Source organism: Eptatretus burgeri, chromosome 18 (genome assembly GCF_056783735.1).
Source record: "Eptatretus burgeri isolate ZD-2024b chromosome 18, Ebu_testis_v1, whole genome shotgun sequence".
In the NCBI taxonomy this organism is placed as follows: Eukaryota; Metazoa; Chordata; class Myxini; order Myxiniformes; family Myxinidae; genus Eptatretus; species Eptatretus burgeri.
Window position 1 is genome coordinate 11,514,717 of NC_140978.1, and position 20,533 is coordinate 11,535,249.

A 20,533-nucleotide genomic window follows, 5' to 3' on the forward strand; every position below is an offset into this window, starting at 1 on the left:
CGAAGCTCCAATAATGCACAAGCAGGTCTTCGAATGGTTGCATCGCTCATTGTGCGACGGAAAAGTCTTTCTATTGGGTGGTGATTTCAGACAAGTGTTACCAGTCATCAGACATGGACGTGAGGCGGACATTGTCAAAAGTAACCTGAAGAGATCGTTCCTCTGGCAGGAGGTTCAATTATTTCACCTCACCATTAACGTGCGAGCTCTGATGGGCCCCTCTCACCAAAACCAATCTGCCAACGATTTTCAGACTTTCTTGCTGTCGATTGGAGACGGTAGAAAACTTACAAATCCAGATGTAGGGAAGTGTAAAATACGCCTATCGTCACAAATCTGCATTGATCCCATTATCGGTGGCGTCAACGAGCTCATCAGGTCTGTTTTCCCAGACTTGACTACAATCAACTACGGCAGAGCAATACTGTGTCCGACAAATGAAGATGTTGACATGATCAACGAAAAGTCTTACAAACCTTCCCGGCTAGCGAAACGCAGACATATCTCAGTGCTGACAGCGTATCTGATCCAGGACAGACGTACCTCTGTCCGACGGAGTTCTTAAACTCATTAACACCAGCGGGCTTACCACCACATAAACTCTGTCTTCGAGTGTCCACCCCAATAATACTGCTCAGAAATTTGGACCCACGTAATGGATTACTGAACGGAACGAGACTGCGCATAATCAGCCTTGGAAGCCGGCTGATCGAGGCCAAGATCATGACCGGCAAAAAGACAGGTAAATACATCTTCTTTCCCAGAATAACTCTTACCCCATCGGACTCTGGACTGCCTTTTGATGTATGACGACACTAATTCCCAATACGACCAGCATATGCGATGACCATCAACAAGAGCCAGGGACAAACTCTCACTTTCATGGCCATTCATCTGACCGATCCCATCTTCTCACACGGTCAGTTGTATGTGGCGTGCGCAATCGATGGAGTGTATCAAAATACTGCCACAACTGAGTCAACCCCAACGACGGCTTCTACTTCAGAGATAACATCGTTTACAGTGGACTGGGTTAACATTAGTAAGTATGCTCTGCTTTTTTTGATAACAGGCACTCATCTCGCGATATACTTTCGCGTCGCATCCGTGTTATGCCGCGCTTTGCGTGGGTTATCTTCTAGTTATTATTACAACATAATCGTGGTGCTGTTTCCACGAGGGGTAAAAGTCTTGTTTGTTTTTTCTCCACTGAGAGGTGTGAATTTGATTATCTTGACACTCTTCCCAACTAAGACTTGGTAAGTATGGTGAGGAGTATTGCAAAAACCCATAAACATGAGTTGAGAGGCCTTTGTCCTGCAATAGACTAAAATTGGGTGGATAATTTGAAGGGGTTTTCAATACTTTTAAATCTTTCTCGTATTAAAAGGCTTTCATCTTTGGACACTGCAGTGGCATACTTTGTCCATTCGACATTGTTGTTAAATCTCCTTGCTACTCAAAGACTGAACTTCTTCAAGAAGTTCAGTCATTTCTAGGGTTGCACATTACACTCTTGTGACTTTCAGTGACAGTTTAAACCTTTCTCATGCATACCCGTCGGGGGATGGTGACACCGACCACCATTTGATACCATCCTTCCTCCTCCAGGCATTCCTTGGGGGCCTCTGATTACATCGCAAAGTTTAGTTGGGATCGGCCAAAAACTGGAGGATTAATTTGTGAACACATTATTCTTGCTTTCAAATTGATTCTCACACGTTGATGGCAGTGTTTAACACCGATTCATTTTGATAGAACTATTTTAAACGATATATTCACAAATTTTGATAACATCAACATAACATCAACATCAACTACAACGACACCAATTTCCAATACGACCAGCGTCTTTGGACACTCCAGTGTTACAACACTGTTACAACAGTGCATAAATAAAAAATATCTCCTGCAAGAAAGAAATGAGAAAAACTTTCCAGCAAAGAGAAAGATTTTCTCATGATTTTCTAGTTTCAAGAAAACTTTTCTTATTTTAAGAAAATATTTTCTTACTAAGAAAATTATTTTTGCCGGTGTAGATGTAATTCGGTGCTGGCAGGATGGCCGAGAACTTCGCACTTGTCAAGCCTGAGTTTGAATCTCAACCCCACCATAAACTGTCATCCCGGTGTTTCACAGACAGGGTGATTCATCAATGCGTGTGCCGCCGAGGATGGACGTTAAACGGGAAATCCTGTTTGTCGACATTATTTGCTGGATATTAAAGATATCACGGTGTCCTTCACGAAAAGGAGGCAAGCTATCGCTGGCAGGATGACCGAATTACAAATTCCTTCCATAACCAGCAGAGGGCATTGCATCAGCAGCACAGCCACACCCTCAGCCAATGATGCTACCCCGCAGCCTTGCGCTGCATACCAACGAACCAACAGGCAGGGTGATTCATCAATGTGTGCCATTCCTTGGATGGACGCAACTGGGCACCCCGTTTGCCAGTATTAGTGGGTGGATGTTAAAGATCCCATGGTATCCTTCGCGAAGAGTATACGAGCTATCGCCGGCACCCTGAACAAATTCCACATTCCTGCCTAAATGTCAGACCTGGCCAGCTAGTTCAGGAAAGACTTGGACCAAAAAAAAAACAACTCCTCCCACTTTTCCTCCCACCACCACCCACCACCCAACCAACCCTACAAGAATGTAGGAATAATTGTGACCGTTTAACAAGGAAGAAGTGAAGATTTCATTTGTTTCCTGATGCCGTTTGGCGGTCATTCATTGTTGCAGTGCTTTTAATTCAACTAATAGAAACATTTCAAATTAGAAGGGCACTCGGTAGAGCTCATACCTCCGCCACGTAATGCCTGATCCACGAGAACATATCGGGCCCAATACATTTTTGAAATATCATGTTACGTACATCTCGTTTTTGACCTATCTCTCAATGCTGAAGAATCACTTTTAAAATATAATTCTTGTATCCAGATCCGGATTCAGATCTTCACCAAAATCGAATCAATTTGTCGTGGTCACACGCCCAACCTGTCCACAAAGTTTCATCCGGATCCGTTCACAACTTTTTGAGATATCCTGTACACAAATAAACAAACAGATAAACAGACAGACAGACAGAGAGGGGTGAAACATAACCTCCTTCATCTTCGGTGGTGGAGGTAAATATACAAAAGGATGTCGGGATGTTCCTCCAAAAAGTATGTAAACAAGGTCGGGATGGTCATGAGAAATGATCACGTGACACCATCCCTACATCTTTCTTTGAATAATGGTTGTCCCGACCCAAGATAGTGTGTGTGTGTGTGTGTGTGTGTGTGTGTGTGTGTGTGTGTGTGTGTGTGTGTGTGTGTGTGTGTGTGTGTGTGTGTGTGTGTGTGTGTGTGTGTGTGTGTGTGTGTGTGTGTGTGTGTGTGTGTGTGTGTGTGTGTGTGTGTGTGTGTGTGTGTGTGAGAGATGCTGTGCCCCTATTACCAGTGCACTGGTACTCATTTCGCCGACCTCGGAAGGATGACAGGCTGAGTCGACTACACCAGCATCCGACAGGACTCAAACCCAGGACCTTAAGTTCGCAAGCCAGCCATCCTAACCACTAAGCCAACACAAGACTTAATTAAGTGACTAAATTGATTTAACAGTAATTTCTGGTTCTTAAGTGCTTTGCCAAGAGTATGTAACAAGAGCACCTTCATTAACTACTGGCAGAGTACCCACCCCCTGGATGGGGGGAATTTCCACATTACTTGCTGAAAAGAAGTATACGGGAGTCTATATTTTGTAAGAAGACTATATATGTTTGCATGGTGTGAGCTTAAAAGGTTCTAGATGGACTGAAGGTCGAAAGGTTACGTTCCAATATTAGTTAGTGTCGAAGGGGTCAAAGTGTCTAATCTCTCGAGCATGTAAAAAGGGCTTAAAAGGTCAAGTGATCTAAACCTCTAAATGGTCAATGGTCTAAGCTGTCTAAAATCTGTCTGAAGGGTGTAAGGAGTCTAAATGGTATTAAGGTCTAAGGGGTCCAGATGGCCTTAAGGGGTGTAAAGATCTCAAGGTTCTTTGGGTCTAAAGGGTATCAAAGTTCAAAAGGGTGAAGGGATCTAAAGGTGTATGAAGTGTAAAAAAGGTATGAAAGGAAAAAGGGGTCTTAAGGGTCATTGGGGTCTTAAAGGTCTTGAGGGTCTTAAGTGTGTTAGGGGTATTGAGGGTCCTAGGGGTGTTAAGGGTCCCACAGGTCTTTGGGGTATAAAGGGTCTTATGGATCTTTGGGATATTCAAGGGTCTTAATGGTCTCGTGGGTCTTCAGAGTCTTGGGGGTCTTAAAGGTCTTATGGGTCTTGGAGCTATTAAGGGGCTTAGGGGTCTTAAAGGTGTTTGGGGCCTAAATTGACAGTCGTAGTCCTGCCCACCCCTCTGATGCCTCCCTATTACTTTACAAAGGAATGCAGTTTTGCGTACTTTTCATGGAATCCTTGAAAACTGTTATAATTTCGATAAGTTTGCACCTTCCCACGATAAAATGCAGTCGATTCGTGTTTAAACCAATTCGTGTTCGTAGCTTTAACCAATTTTGAGTTAAGCTGTCAGAAAATAAGAAGAAGAATGACAAACAGGCACTTTTGGGTCTCTCATTTTTCTCGTTCAGCGATGATGTCCCAAAGTTTAATGAGTGTTATTGGATGGGGAATTCTCTGCAAATAACTGGGAGGTAATTTATATGTTTATAAGTTTTATCTTGGTAGATTTGTTTGAGGATTTATGTTGTATTGAGCCAATGGAGTGTCCGGGACATCCCTACAAAAGAAGTCTACCAACTTCTTCAAGTACTGTACTCTGAAATTTAGCCTGAACATAACTGCATGAAATAGCCTGAATAATAATTAATGCAACTACAGCAACAATTATAAGTCTCATTCCCCGCGCAATCTTGGTGTACATCCCTAGAAAGTCCTCACACAGGTAAGGCATTTCTAATGAACAATATTCTACATACCTGCAACGTGCAAACCCCCAACCATCTCCGCTACTTGCTCGTCACAAATCCCCAAATACAACCTTGATAGTAAGAAGCAGTTTAACAAATATGAAAGGAGATCCAAATTATCAGACGGTCAGTGACTATTTTAAAAAATAACATTTTATTTAATCCCTGGTAACTCTGGTGTGACAAACAGGAACATGTTGGCTGTGAATGTCCTCTGTCCTCGGTGGTATCGTGACATTTTCCAGACAGGATCAGAGACTCATGCGTGCCAAGTGATAGAAACAGAGGGCACAGAAGTAAGAAGAAGACTATGGGGGTGAGGGGGGCGGATTTCAGGTCAGGGTCGCTCGGAAGTTTCCTTCCTGTTTCCTCCATCCTGTCAATTGTCTTCACATGGTCTGGGCCAGGGGACATAGGACACACCTCACTTCATGTTTGGACAAAATAAAGCCTGCAGGGGGTTTAGGATCCCATTTCAAATCATAACAATGAAAAAATAACTATCAAGTGGAATCCCTCTGAATTTCACACTTTGTTATGGCTTTCTGTGGAAAATTGCCATGTCCAGATGCAATTGTAATAATTTTGCTTTCATTCATTCTTTTCCTAAAGAGCTTGCCCACAAATATTTACTTCACCAAACTCATTTGTTGAGCCATATTTAAATAACTGTTTTGCCTGCAGGGTTGTTTTTGGGACCAAAGAGGGTTAGCCACAGGAGGTCATTTGGCCCATCATGCCTGTGCTCTTTCCACCTGCATTAATAGGAGTTTGGAGGAGAATAGTGGAGCACGTACTGTTATTTTTTTTGTTTATTTTTTTTTGGGGGTGGAGGGGGTCGTTGAGTGAGGGATGAACAAATATCGAGAGCACATTCACTTTTTGATGAGACCCTCTCAAACAACACAATCACGACATCGGTATACAATTACCCACACATTGTTGGTAAGCCATACAACCAGTAAGTACATACTGCCGATATATATGAACCCCTCTACCCGCAATGCTTCTCGGTAGTATCTGTCTAATTTAAGTTTAAACTTATCTACTATTTAGACTCCCCTTACCTATCCAGAGAGACATGCATTATCTACAATGACTGAAATACCACTACTTCCTCACCAGCACAGCTCACTATTTCTACTCGCTATTTTCGTCCATACCGTTCATTATATCTTAAATATCCCTTTGTGATCCCCTCATAATCGCCCCCTCTCTAATGCATAAACTCCTCTCTCCTTCATCTCAGGGCAGAATGCATTTAGTCTCTGTATGCTGAACACTCTCCCTGGCAGCTGTGTCCTTCCTCAGACATGGTGACAAATTGGAGACAATATTCCAGATGAGGTCGCACTAAATTCCTGTACAGTGCTAAGACTACCTCTTCTGATTTGGAATTTATCCCCCGATGAATACAGCCTAAAACCCCGTTAGATTTACCTGTAGCTGCCTGGCATTGTGCTGTCTGATTACCTCCCAATAACCCCCCATCACCATCACCCCTCCATATCTATTGGCATACTCATATTATTCTCCTGTGTAACATGCTCCAAGACTGCCCTTTGCATTATATAATCCTAATTTTCATGATTCTTAACCATCCCCAGCACTTTATATTTCCTTTTGTTAATCTGCATTGCCAATCTTTTGCCCAATCTATGATAGTATCTCATCTATCTACCCTACCACCCCAATCTCTTGGTGGACTGCTTATGTAGGTTTTGTACAGCAGATTAGCAGGTGTGTGTGTGTGTGTGTGTGTGTGTGTGTGTGTGTGTGTGTGTGTGTGTGTGTGTGTGTGTGTGTGTGTGTGTGTGTGTGTGTGTGTGTGTGTGTGTGTGGTTGGTTTTTATCACTATATGCAGATTTCAGTATATGGAATGGAGTCCTTCCAGGTCTCGAAGTATCTACCTCCTTTTCAGTAACGGATCATGATTCATAGACCAAACTGTGAAGTACTCGTGTTCCAAAGTTTTGTTCTGAGGGCTTTTTCAGGATCGTCACTGAGCCCCAGACAGCTTCCAACTGTAGTTTGTTTGTGGTAATATTTGTAGGGATGTTTTTTAAATCTCCTTGAGGTTCTTTTTTATCATTGCCATTGCTTCAGATATCACTGGTACAATGTTGGCACTCTTCAGCTTCCAAGATCTTTTCACTTCATTTTTGAGATTTTGGTATTTTATTTGGTGATTTATTTGATTTCTGCATTATTTAGGCCAAAATATCTTGGTACTGACACCTCAATCAATGCCATCTATTTTTGTACCTAAATACTATATCTGGTCATGATGTTTTATTTTCTATGTTCACGCTCGATGGAGTCATCAGGTCGTATGTGAGTTTTCTATCGTTGTTTTAAATGATTGTTTTTGGTTCATGTTTCCATTTTTCTTAAACTGGGACATTAAATTTTTTTCAGATGTGCCAGTAGATTACTCAATAGACCTTGTTGTGTCTTTGTGTATACAGCTGGTCTAACATGAGTTTTATACATCCCGAAAGGAGGTGACTCATGCTGTTTCTGCCTTACAGAATTTACACCTGCCTGATTGACTCAGTCCTGCCATTTTCTTAAAGCCATTAGTATAGTGTCCTTGGTCTTGGGCATTTATATGATTCGTTTTCCATCCCAGTTGAGCTTACCTCTCCTTAGCCACTCCAATGAGCCTTCTTTGTCTATACCCAATCTGTCTCTTATACCTCCCTGCTCTTTTATCATTCTTCTAGTTGTCGGTGTATATCTTTTGATATTTCGCTTTGTATTTTCTTTTCTTTTTTTAATATCTCCCTCTTCATGCTCTTTTGTCTGTCTGTCCATCCATCATGCTATCACCTCCTAAATGGTTGTGCAGAAATTCACCAAACTTGATAGTTATGATCACCACATGACAACAATGTGTGAGGCACAGTTTTACATTTGGCCCTGCCCTGTTGGGCACTGGGGCAGGGTCAAAAGGTCAAATGCGAAAAAATACAATTAGGGGCACATTTTTAAACGAAACTTTGTATATGGTATTCAATAAACATTGGGGGACTCATGAAATATGTGACAATTTTGGGGGGTTTGACCCCCATTTCCTGCCCCAGGGGGTAGGGACTTAGGGTCACCGTGGTTAATACAGAAGAGTTTTTAAATTCAAAATTTGATATTGAATCATTCCTGATGGAACTTTTTGCCTTCTTTCAACCTTGCTTTCAGTAGGAAACGTGGGGATTTGTGATGGCGTGCTATTGACTTCACTCTCATTTCAGTTGCTCTGCCATTTTTTTTGTCATTTGGTGTGAAGAGTTTTAAATCATCCATGTACAATAGATGTGTCACCTTTCCTGTCTCTTTGGAAGTTCTCTTATTGGACGTTGGGGTGTATCCATGTCCTTGCTCATTAATGAGGTTACTCAGTGGGTTTAGGGCCAGGCAAAACAAGAGGGGAAAAAGGCTGTCACCGTGGAAAATCCCGTGTCATATACCCCTGGTATTTCAATCCTTCCTTCCGGGTGCTGCAACATCAATGTGGTGTTCAAGAACTGTAACATCAATGTGGTGTTCAAGTTTTTTCTATCAGTTTGATGATTTGGAGGTTGATCTTACACAAATGCATGCATTTTATCATCCATGAATGTGGGACACTATCAAAAGCTTTTTTGTTGTCCATCCATGCTGTGAACAATTTGGTTTTTCTTGTTTTACATTTTTATCTTGCCAAAACGAAGTTTTTGCAGGATATGTTAGTCAGCTTGTATGTTTCTTTTTTTGTTTGTTTGTTTGTCTGTAATCACATATCGATCACTCTGCAGAGCACAGTTATCATTGGAAATTTTTGTAACTTCGCATATCAGATGCCTATAGAGGTCCCTTTCAGCGCATAAAATTTTCAAGGTGAAGGTCAAAGGTCAAGGTCACTTTGTTGCAAATCAGGGGAGTCGACGAAACCCTTATTTTTTGAGTAATTTTGATCGGATAGTCTTCAAACTTCATGGGAATATAGTTCATGGTCTGGCGTTCAGCTGATTAATTTTTGGTGGCGATCGGCCTTGACCTTCATGGTTAGCGCTGGAGGTCGAAAGTTTTTGACCCCAAGGTCAAATTTTGAAATCTTAGGTACCATATCATGTAATACCTCAAATTGAACACCTCGATGAGTGCTTTCTAGATATGTCAAGCTTGAGACATTATGACGTCATTTGGTGACGTTATGAGGCAAACGCATATTTTTCATGGTTACTCTGTAGAACGATTCTCATCAGAATCTCTCGTAGGCAGATATTCCTCAAGGAGTCGCTCCTGGTGGATAGCAGCTCTGTTCACCTCAGTGTGACCTTAAAGAAGTCACACGTGGTCACCTTTTGGCAAGATACGGGTCACCCTGCGGGTCACATTGGTTTTTTTATTTGAGTATTGCCTTGTTTAGTAGTAGGTGGTCTATTATTCCATCGTATCCTCTTTTACATCCCTTCTGTTGCAGAAGGTGTCAGTTCAAAAGAAGCTGTGGTCGTTCCCCGAGTGGTATCAATGTCATCTTCTCTATTTTGTTGGCCAACTCTCCTTCCAGTATATGCTGATCATCATCTTCCTTGCTCAGTTGTTATCCCTCGTCTTCCTGCTGCTCACCAGGATAATCATCCTTATCTCCCTGCTGGTGTGTGTGTGTGTGTATGTGTGTGTGTGTGTGTGCACGCGCGCTACAGTTGCATATTGTTACTTTACCCATATAATATAGCACATATCAGTACACCACCACAACAAAAGGATTGGTTAACTAAGAAGCTATTATACAGCATACACTATTCCAAGTGGTGATGCTTCCATTCTTCAAGAGGAAATATTTGTGTTCATAGTGGTACAGACTACTATAAAGGCATACATAATTTCCACCAGAGACATCGTCAAGAAAGTCGAAGTTTCAAGGAATAATTATTGCAAAGAATGTTTTTCAATGACAGAACACAGGAATTTTGTAAGAAATATTATGTTGATGCAAAGCCCCAGGAAAATACATTTTGAACCATAATTGCACACATCAGTAAATTTACGCACATTGCTGTTAGGTCTGCAGTAGTCCCAAAACTAAATTTCTCACGAGCAACGTTCATAGGGATTGTGGTTCATTTTCAACCACCCTGCTCACCTTTCCAAAAATAACCAGGCAAACAGCTGAAGCATTGTGCACAAACGGTCAGGGACATTCAAGCTATTGAGAGGCTTATTCTTCCTTCAATAACTTTAACAATGACTGGAGAGACTTTAAAGGACACTCATGAAGTGTCTTACTCAGGATTATAATGAGTAAAAAGTATCATACTTGTTGAAAAGTAACACAGACAAAACTTAAATATTAAGTTAAATTGACTTTAAACTGTTAAATTCAACACTTGGAGATAAATGTGTTTTTAAATGTTCAAACCTAATACATGAATGACTGTAAACGAAGATATCAGCCTTTGGAAAATGCTGATATATCTCGGATATCCATATAAAAAGCCATATAAATGGCTGATATATATATATATATATATATATATATATATATATATATATATATATATATATATATATATATATATATATATATATATAACAAAAAATAGCATGCTCACATTTGAGCTGTCTCGTTTGGGTTCGATTCTTAACCTGACTACAAACTGCCATGGTGGTGATTTATATGCAGGGTGTGTATCAATGAATGCCCCTTCCTTCAAAGAGGACACAAATCCAACTGTCACATGTGCCCGTAATAACCTGTGGATATTAGATACTCCACGGTTTCTTGAAAAAGATGTTAGCACATCGTGTGCCAGTACAAAGGCCAAATTTTAAATCCTTTTCCTAATCCATGGGGGCACTGCATCAGTGGCATGGCCACACCCTGAAAAATGATGCAAACCACCATCCAGGTGCTGCATATGTAAGAGAGCATTTACAAATAATGCTCAGAAAACATTTCCCATGACAAAACTCAGGCAATGTCTTTGAAGACTATTGAAATAAATTAATGGAGAGCTCAAATCTGAAAAAGCTCACGTGACGGCCACACCCAATATAAAGAAGAACTGGTAAGCATTAGCATGTGTTGGATATACATATATATATATATATATATATATATATATATATATATATATATATATATATATATATATATATATATATATATATATATATATATATATATATATATATCTCCAACACATGTCAGGCATGGGAAAAACATTAAAAGTTAAAGCAAAGACATTCTGCCAAGCTCACTAGCAGGAAGGAAGGAATTAGTTAGAAGCAAACGTTTTCTCTCGATTTCATAGCCAACACTCCTTTCATCTCAGCTTTCTTTGGAGAGAAAATAATCCAAGAGGTTGAAGTAAAATCGCGCTGCCTGTGTGGGGGTGTACTGTTCTTTGTCTGAAAGACGGGTACGAAGCGTAAAGCTCTCAGATTCCTTCTACGTGACACCAAGGCAAGACACAAACATGATGTGCAATCTCACAGAGAGCTAGCTCCATTTTTTTTTTTTAATGATGATCGCTCTTTCCGCTCGCAACCCAAGATTATCAGCTAGATCCGGACGATAGCTGCTCTCATCCTGGCATGAACAGACATGCATCTGCCTTGTTCTCCCCTCAGCCATTATTGTGCCCAAAACCATAGCCTTAGAGCTCGCTGCGCCAGCATGTAAAAGTTTGCCAAGGGCTATTTTGTTTTCCAATCAGCCTGCTATGACATAATATTTTAGAATGTTCTCAAAATACAGGTATACGAACAGTGCAGATGAAATCATCATTGACAATGACGAAAATAAAGTGAAGACCCCTGAGAATGTGACACTAACAGCGATATGTTGCGTTTCAAATTTGTGCCATTTTTATGTAGCCCCTCCGTGCTGATGAACGACTTGTGTCTGAGAAACATTGTCTAGGCTGATCTAAAGACCCCCCCAATGCATAATGGTCTGCAAGTGATTATATTTGAGAAAAGGTCTTACCCGATAATATCGCAATGATTATGACCACGAGGGTCAGACAGTAGATGAACCGCTCGGAGATCATTCTTGTGCCTTCTTGAGTTCTGGTGCCTTCTGCTAAACTCCAGCGATCGTGTGCTTTGCAGTGCTTCTAGCCATACAATGCCCCACCCGACCTCTTCCAGTACGCCCTCTCCCTCTCTCAACCCTCTCCCTTTTTTTTTTTCTTTCTTTTCCTCTTTATCCCGATCCCACCTGCCTCCGTTTTGCCTTCCCTCCTCTCCTCCCCCACGCACCCACCCTCGCTCCAACGGCGACTTCTCTTCAAACGTTATCCCCCTCTGCCTCTTCCTTACCTCACCGTTGTTCTTGCTCCAGCACTCAGCCATGAGCCCCATTAGGGATCTGGAGTGCTGACTTCCTTTGCGATTGGGATGAAAAAAAAGAGCTTTCCCTAAAACTTCGAAATAACCTGCAAGTAGTTTCATCCGACTTGCGATTATCTGAACCGCAGCCGAATGATATAATCACGGGGTTCTCTTTGAGCAAGTCGAGGCAAAGTGACGTGATGTTTAAACCCGAGCAAATCCCCTGCCACGAAACGTCCCTGTGTCTTTATGCTGAAACCAAAATCCACGAAGGCGAGATCATTGCCATGCCCCCTCTCCCCCCCCCCTCCCCCAACTCTTTATCTTAGGTTTTTCCCTTATCAATGCGACAAAATGGAATCCCTTTTAGATCATCGGTTATAGTTTCATAAAAGCCGTGTGTAATGATTCTGTGGCACGGTAACAAATGGGATAGACCTTTTGACATTGCGTTAAAATCCTGCCACTGCGTCAGCTGGTGGATCCATTACAGAACAGAGGAAATCATTCACAACTCTACTCAAAGAGTTCGATAGAATGAAGCTGAAATCCATCATGTATGATGCAATAGGATACTTCTATAAACTCTGTGTCATATCATCAAAACGATTCATGGAACTTGAGCATTGAAAGAGAGGCTATGATAATAGGGCTTAGGTGTGATGTGGTCGCACGTTAGATACTTGTTGAAAAAGACTTGGAAGAGAGGTTGTAATGAAGGATGAACAAGTTAATAAACTGTCACTACATAGTAAAAGGTGGAAATAACTCATTGAAGCCTGGTGTTCGCTTAACGGTTAAGGTGGCTGACTTGAGATCTGATGGTCTTGAGTCAATACCTGTCGAGCATTGAATTAACACCAGGTGGGGTTGACTCGGCCTGTCATCTTCTGAGGTTGGTGAAATGCGTGCGTACCAGTGCATTGGTCATAGAGGGCATTGCATCAGTGGCACAGTGGCGCCCCCAGAAAAATGATGCAACCAGCAGCCACAGGCTGCACACGATAACTAACTCACCTGCCCCATCGTTAATGATGAGCAGCTGTATGAGCGAGTTCAATGAGGAAAAGAAAGGAGACTATTTTATTCTGCTTCATGTACTCGGTAGGCTCGTGCTTGTACTGAATTTACATCATTCTCGGCTCAATACTGTCCTGTATTTGAAACCTCTCGTGAAGAGGAAACTTGTGAAAATAGTGATTTTCATTTATAGTTTGTTTTAATTGATGTCGTGTACCTACTTACATCATGATGATACGTTCCTCAAGGATGTAAATATTACACTAGAATCGCAGACATTCGCAAGCGAATGCAATGTCTTCTCCACCACCCCAACCCCTCCCAATCCACTAGTTGACTGATGTGAAATTTAATGAAAGACAACAGACCAATTTCTACCTGCTTTAGAGTCTGTAGGGGATGTGGAAAAGTTTTTTTGGAACGGTCTTATCAAGATTGATTGGAATAGAAATGCATGGTCTGTATCAGAGGGCAAATTAAACAATGGATTTTATCAACTATATGTAAGGGGCGATAAGAGTATGTTTACCACCATGGAATGGGTAGCCACACCCTGAAAAATGATGCAAACCACCATCCAGGTGCTGCATATGCAAGAGAGCATTTACAAATAATGCTCAGAAAACATTTCCCATGACAAAACTCAGGCAATGTCTTTGAAGACTATTGAAATAAATTAATGGAGACCTCAAATCTGAAAATGCTCACGTGACGGCCACACCCACACCCAAGCGATGGGTGGCTGATGCCCTCTTTGGCTCTGACAGAGATAATGGTCGAAACGTTAGCCACACCTCACTTCCCATGACCGTTTACATACTCTTATCAGCTTATTCGCATGCAAATTGCAGAGCTCCATATGGCCGAACACGATAAGTGCTTATTTTATTTTATTGTTTTTCAGATTTGTTATCGTGATTTTGTGTCAAGTGTTGTGCATTTGGTATCACTTAAGGTTGCAGTTGTGTTTGTAGAAGATTACCAGGTAATTGCATTTGTTTTATTTGGAAGCAGCAGGGTAAGGCCGACATGTCTGTCGCTTCGAGTCGAGCAGTTATCATTTATAAATATGGTTGGGAAAAGGGGCAACAGGAAGCAAGGTAATCTATAATAATAAATGTCTGTGTCCCTCAATCTGTTCGTCCATCTCCTCGATAACTGCAAAACCATGCAACCGAGCATCCCCAAACTTTGCTTGCGTTCCAAGGAAACTCCGATGTGGTGCATGAATGAAAATTGAGTGTTTGCGTTAATTTAAACCCCCCTTTTGAAGATAATTTAGGGGGTGCTCATCACGGAAAACCAAAGTAAGCCTTCCAAGATGGTGGCAAGCCATCTTGGTCAGCCCTCTTTCAGCTCAAAAGAGTCTGCAGCCGCCATTTTTGGGGGGGGGGGGCTGCTCAACAATGCATTTCCTTGGAACAGGCCGTAACGATTTCTTAACGATAATTTTTTTTTCACTTTCCTCACTCATATAATTGAATGTTTGATCATCATAGGTATGAATCACTGGATACATTGCAATGCTTATAAACACTGGGAGATGCCAGCGTTCGTGGCTTCATTTCATTTCCGCACATGCTATAACCGCGAGAATCTCTTAAACTAAGCCGAATTACAAAATTTAAGCTCCAGAATTGAACTTGGCAGCAATTTCGACTGTTCAAAAAAAAAAGTGTTCCTTTATCCAATTCAAACATATTTGACATTTTGGCATCTCCAGAAAGAGTTTAATAATATGACGGATCGCCAATTGCTTGCCAAGCCAGCCGTTCCTTATCAACCATTTCATTGGAGTGCTTCCTTGAGTGCTTAAGCCACTTGGCAAGTGCTCTACAATATTCACACTGTCACTGAATACTGTATGGGTGACAATGTATAACCTGTATTCTGATCAGGCATTTTCGCTAAAGCCCAGATTTAATACAACAACAACAACAACAACAACGCTATGTCATCCTGTGTGAGTCATTCGTGCTCCGTCTGATTCTCGGCTAGGCCACCAGGGGACCAAAACTGAAAACCTAGAAATGGCTATTTCTCCTGAAAGAATGGCTGGATCATTGCCAAATTTTTATCACAGGTATATCTGATGAGGATACATGATATATAACCCGGGTTTTTTATTTGACCTACTTTTCAAGGTCACAGAAGTCAAAGTTCATACTTCGGTGTTCGGACGTCCGTCAACTTTTGGTTTCCATCAATTTCGAGGAGAACGCCTTGTCCGATTAAATGCATTTTTGCAGGGTGTGTTGGGGTTGAGTAGAGGAAGGTTCCTTTCGAAAATGGGCATGCTGCGATTTTCATTGTGGCCGCCATGGCAGTCGTCTTGAAATTGGTTTTCATCAATTTCAAGAACGGCTTGGCTTGTCTGATTAAATGCATTTTTGCAGTGTGTGTGTTGGAGTTGAGTAGAGGAAGGTTCCTTTCGAAAATGGGTGCGCTGCGATTTTCACTAGCCGCCACGGTAGCCATCTTGAAGTCTGATTGATTTTCGATATGACGTCCAATGTGCTCTAACTGACTGCATCATCATGATATCACTGCTTCCTTTTACAATGCATGGGCTGAGGGGTTACGCCCGCTTTGCGGAGCTATCTTTTATTTATGCATTGTTTACTGATTTTTATGAAGTTTTTACTTGATTCAACCTTAACAAGTTGAAATCTTCCCCGTTTGGAAAATAACCCAAATTTTTACATGTTAAATATTTAGACCGGGAACCCAGGGGGGTCAGCCTAGTTGGAAAGTTAACCAATTTCATGTATATAGCAATGGTCCATGTGCATGTCGAAGTAAGGAAATGGACGTCTGCCAGGCACATTCTGGTGGGTGTGGTCAGAAGGGCCATTAGAAAAGGACGCAAAAATTGAGCTAGATCAGCTGTGTGAGTTAACCTGATGAAACCTAGTTGAAAATGTTCGGCATAGTCCCAAATATCATGTATGACCACTGCCAGACATTTTCAGTGGTGGCGTGTGACTGTGCCTGCCAGATTACATAACCGGAACCCCAAAATTGAGCTATATCAGCTCGTGAGTTAACCCGGTGAAACCTACTGGAAAATGTTCAGTATAGTCCCAGATATCATGAATGAGCACTGCCAGACATTTTCAGTGGTGGGTTGTGCCCGCCAGATGCCCCGAATTTGAGCTCCCAAAATTGAGCTTGATCAGCTCGTGAGTTAACCCGGTAAAACTTACTGGAAAATGTTTGACATAGTCCCAAGTATCAGGAATAATCACTGCCAGACTATTTCAGTGGTGGATGTACCCGCCAGACACCCCCGAATGTCCCCACCCCAAAAATTGAGCTTGATCAGCTCGTGAGTTAACCCGGTAAAACTTACTGGAAAATGTTTGACATACTCCCAAGTACCAGGAATGGTCACTGCCAGACATTTTCAGTGGTAGGGTGTGTCCGCCAGACACCCCTGAATGCCCCCACACCCAAAATTGAGCGAGATCAGCTCGTGAGTTACGCTGATGAAACCTCCTGGAAAATGTTCAGCATAAGTCCGTGTATCATGAATTTTCAGTGGCGGAGTGCATGTGCCTGCCAGATACCCCAAAATCCCTGCCCTCCATTGAGCCAGACGGCATTCTGAGAAAAAGCCCAATGTATCTCTTGATTCTGTGGCATTGTAATTTACTCACAATTATCAATATAGCATGTATTTGATCAAGCCTGAACCTAGACAACATTAAGGTGCCAGGCGTGTTACTTTAGATGTATTACGTTTTGTGACACTTTTACCGGTATATGTTAGTTTTAAAATAGGAATCAAGTAGTCAAGTTCTCTTTGCACTGCAACCCAACTTATTTTATTGAGGATCAGAGTCATCAACACATCCAAGAAGATATTCGATGCAGTCTGAGAGGTAAGTTTTGTTACTTAAATTGCTCCCCATAGATATCGTGCTGCCACCTATTATCTCATTAATCAAGCTTTAAAACCTTAAAGATTTAAGAGAAGTCTCTCCTTTGTAACTATACTCAAAATCAGTGTGTTTATGGTGGTGCAAAGCGGTACATGTACATGTACATCCCTTTAAATCCATCAGGTATGGGTATGTTACCAGAATAGCACCGAGGCCTAATCACAAACTACATAGGATTCACCTAACCCTCACCCTCCTGCTGATACTGTCCATCCATCATATGGAGGGCCACTTGTCCATTAATTAGGCCTACTTTATCGACTGATATAGATATTTCAATGAACCTTATGCAGCCAAGGTTACTCACACTATATACTACTAGTGGAGCCGATATGCTTAGGTCTACGGTCATTAATTTCAAAGCGAAACTATGAATGTATACTCTTTTCTTGATTGAGGGAAATGAAGGCAAATATTTTTCACGTCTGACTGGACCATTATGATCATTCTTGTGCATGTTACTGAACCATTTCCCTCAAGGTAAGATAATGCCCATACTACGATAAATGTCAATTTTGATTCCTCTCAATTAATATTTATTATTACTGTAGTCATTTCTTTTTATAATGGGTGTGAGCAAAAGTGTGGCTCTGGGGTTTTTTTAATACAATACATTATTCTATTCTTTCAGCTTTGGATTATCGACGTCAGCCAGGAGGATGACTTCAGAAGAGCAAGGTTCGGAAGAATCACCTAGGAGGATGGATCCAGAGGAAACATGTGTGACTTCAGAAGAGCAATGTTTGGGAGAGTCAGCCCAAGGATCAAATCGTTCATCCACTATTGTCAATCAAGAGGTGAGGGTAATGAAACTTAATTTGCACATTCTTAAGCACTGAGAAGATACCACTCACCAAGCCACCAGAGAAATCTCCTCTCAAAATGTCTACTGAGTTAGCATAATTTTGTAACTTCAAGGACAGAGGTGAAATTCGGAATTCCCATAACCAAATGTCAAACGTCATTATGCCTCCGCCACAAATTTATGTTTTCGGGTTGTCCGTCCGTCCGAGTCTCGTTATCGCGATGTCTTAAGAACCGTTGAAAGGGTTTTCGTCAAACTTTTTACCTGTATGCACTTGGAAGAAGAGGCAACACGATTCGATTTGGGGTTATTAGATCAAAGGTTACAGGTCAATTTATTTGCACAGAATATCGATTCAAACATTATGCGGTTGCCGAGCTGACAGTTATATCCACATGTAATCATATGGTCCCTGGACCATTTTATTTTTACTCCACATTAACGGACCCTATTTTCATTCCAGAACAATGACACTGAGGGTGTTTCAAGTTGCTATATCTGTCACAAGTGCACAGAAGAGGTCGTCAAGCTGAGAAAGTTCAGTAACAGGACATGGACAACAGTAAAGAATGCTGCTGCCTTGCGTAAAAATTTGAAATCTGACAAATACTTTGAGGTCACACAAAAGATTTTGGTAAGCAGTGATCACGAATCTAATGTAAGCTATCACCCTTCCTGTCATAAGCATTACACAGCAGTGAAGCGTCCGAAAGAACCCCTGCCACCTGATGATGAACCAACCGCCAAAAAGGCTTCTATCCAAACAAGACGCTGCAGTGTCCTTCCCAAGTCTGATCAGCAGGGCCTGTTGAAAGGGACTTGTATTTTCTGTGGCAAAAAGCCATAAGAAGAAAAATGGAAAAGAGGAGCCCAGACTGAAGATAGCGACAGTTGCCGGTTGTGAGTCACTTTGCCATCGGGTAAAGTCTTCTAAAAACGAACGTATCAAGAGTCTCATTTGGAGTGGCGTGGACCTGATCGCAAAGGAAGCAGAATACCACAAATCCTGCCGTGTCCAGTTCCTGAGGGAGAATGATGATCAAGATAGGCCCAATGAAGGGAGCTCATCTCAGTCATACCACAATCGAGCATTTGCATCTCTGCTTTCATATATCCAGAATGAGGTGGTAGAAAAGCAACGATCTGTGTAAATTAGTGATTTACTTGGCATGTACAAAGAGGAGTACACCAGTGTCGGAGGAGATGGGGCAGATGTCAAGGCTGACATAGCTCAAAATCTTACCAGGAAGGTAAAAGACCATTTCAAAGAAGAAATCGCAATAAAACTGGCGGACCATCGGAAAGGCAACTTCATCTATAGTTCTGCTCTTCCAGAAGAGGATGCCAAGGCTTGCCTTCATGAGGATTCTAAACGGTATGAACAGGATAATAAGTTAAGATGGGCCACTCTCCATCTTAGATCTCTGATTATGCAGCTCCCGAAGACCAAGACCCCAAATCCTGCAACAGTACAAAATTTGAAGGAATGCGCCGCAGAGATACCAGCACAGCTGGACCTGTTCTTCAGATGTCTCCTTGGTGGCATGACACCAACTTTCAGTGGTGCACACAAGGTTACAGTCAACAGAAAGGTAACTGCAATGGCATCGGATGCCATTTACAACATCACTTGTGGTACCATAAAACCATGGAAACGCACAGCTGTGGGTCTCGGGCTTGCATCCCTCACAGGATCAAAACTGGCCATGGAGATTCTGAACAGAACAGGACACTGTATAAGCTACAGTGAGACCAAGGCTCTCGAGACTGAATTCTCCTATTCAGTTGAGGATGACGAACGCGACACTCCAGATTGGATTCGCCTTGAGCCAAACATAGCAACAGCCTGTGTGTGGGATAACAATGATGCAAACGTGGAAACTCTAGATGGGAAAGAAATGTTACATGCGACAGTTGGTCACACCTTCCAAAATGTGTTGCAGGATGACCAACATGCCAATACTAATCCAATAGAGTTTCGAGAAGGAAGAAACCGACGCAAGAAGAAACTGGGGACGGTTTGTCACCAACTGATTATGGATGGTCTGTGAATGACAACATCCTGAAGACAACCTGGCTTGAAGGACCAGCCATACCAGACAGTTTGTTTGTGAATGGCAGTAACAACGCAGAGGACATGGAGGTCGAAGGTGACAGCAAGTCGGAGTTGGAAGTAGAAAGTATTGATGGATTATTGAGAGATTCAGATGGCGAAGCATGGAGTAAAGACTCAGAATCAGAGGAAGAAGACGGGGATTACTGATAGGAGACCACTCCAGAGAATTTGAATTTGTTTGAATGCATGGCTGACATCTGCTTGTGGTCATTCATATGGGCTACACAGTACCGTATTATGCTGAACATTTTCAGTCACTTTCATCAGGATTGGTAACTCATGAGCTCAGATCTAGTTCTGTATTTTGGAGTTGGGGAGGGGGTTTCAGGTGTCTGGCAGGTATACTCCACCACAGAAAATGTCAAGTGGTCAT

General features: G+C 41.9%; 1 protein-coding gene and 1 long non-coding RNA gene across 3 annotated transcripts in view; one reads left to right on the forward strand and one right to left on the reverse strand.

Annotated features, from left to right (window-relative positions):
- The window catches only part of LOC147008580 (uncharacterized), a 63,846-nt gene extending 51,719 nt beyond the window's left edge, over positions 1 to 12,127 (reverse strand). The window contains exon 1 of the mRNA XM_085864236.1: positions 11,929 to 12,127. Within this exon, the coding sequence (XP_085720362.1) occupies positions 11,929 to 11,992 (64 nt within the window). The 5' untranslated portion in view covers positions 11,993 to 12,127. The remainder of the gene's footprint in view (positions 1 to 11,928) is intronic.
- On the forward strand, positions 798 to 19,062 carry LOC147008581 (uncharacterized). Of its 2 annotated transcripts, none has more exons than XR_015053317.1 (3): positions 798 to 1,042; positions 17,871 to 18,036; positions 18,508 to 19,062. It is a non-coding gene; the product is annotated as an uncharacterized LOC147008581 (long non-coding RNA). The 2 variants fall into 2 exon arrangements; XR_015053316.1 differs by lacking the exon at positions 798 to 1,042 and adding an exon at positions 9,428 to 9,591.
- The last annotated feature ends 1,471 nt before the right edge of the window (positions 19,063 to 20,533 follow it).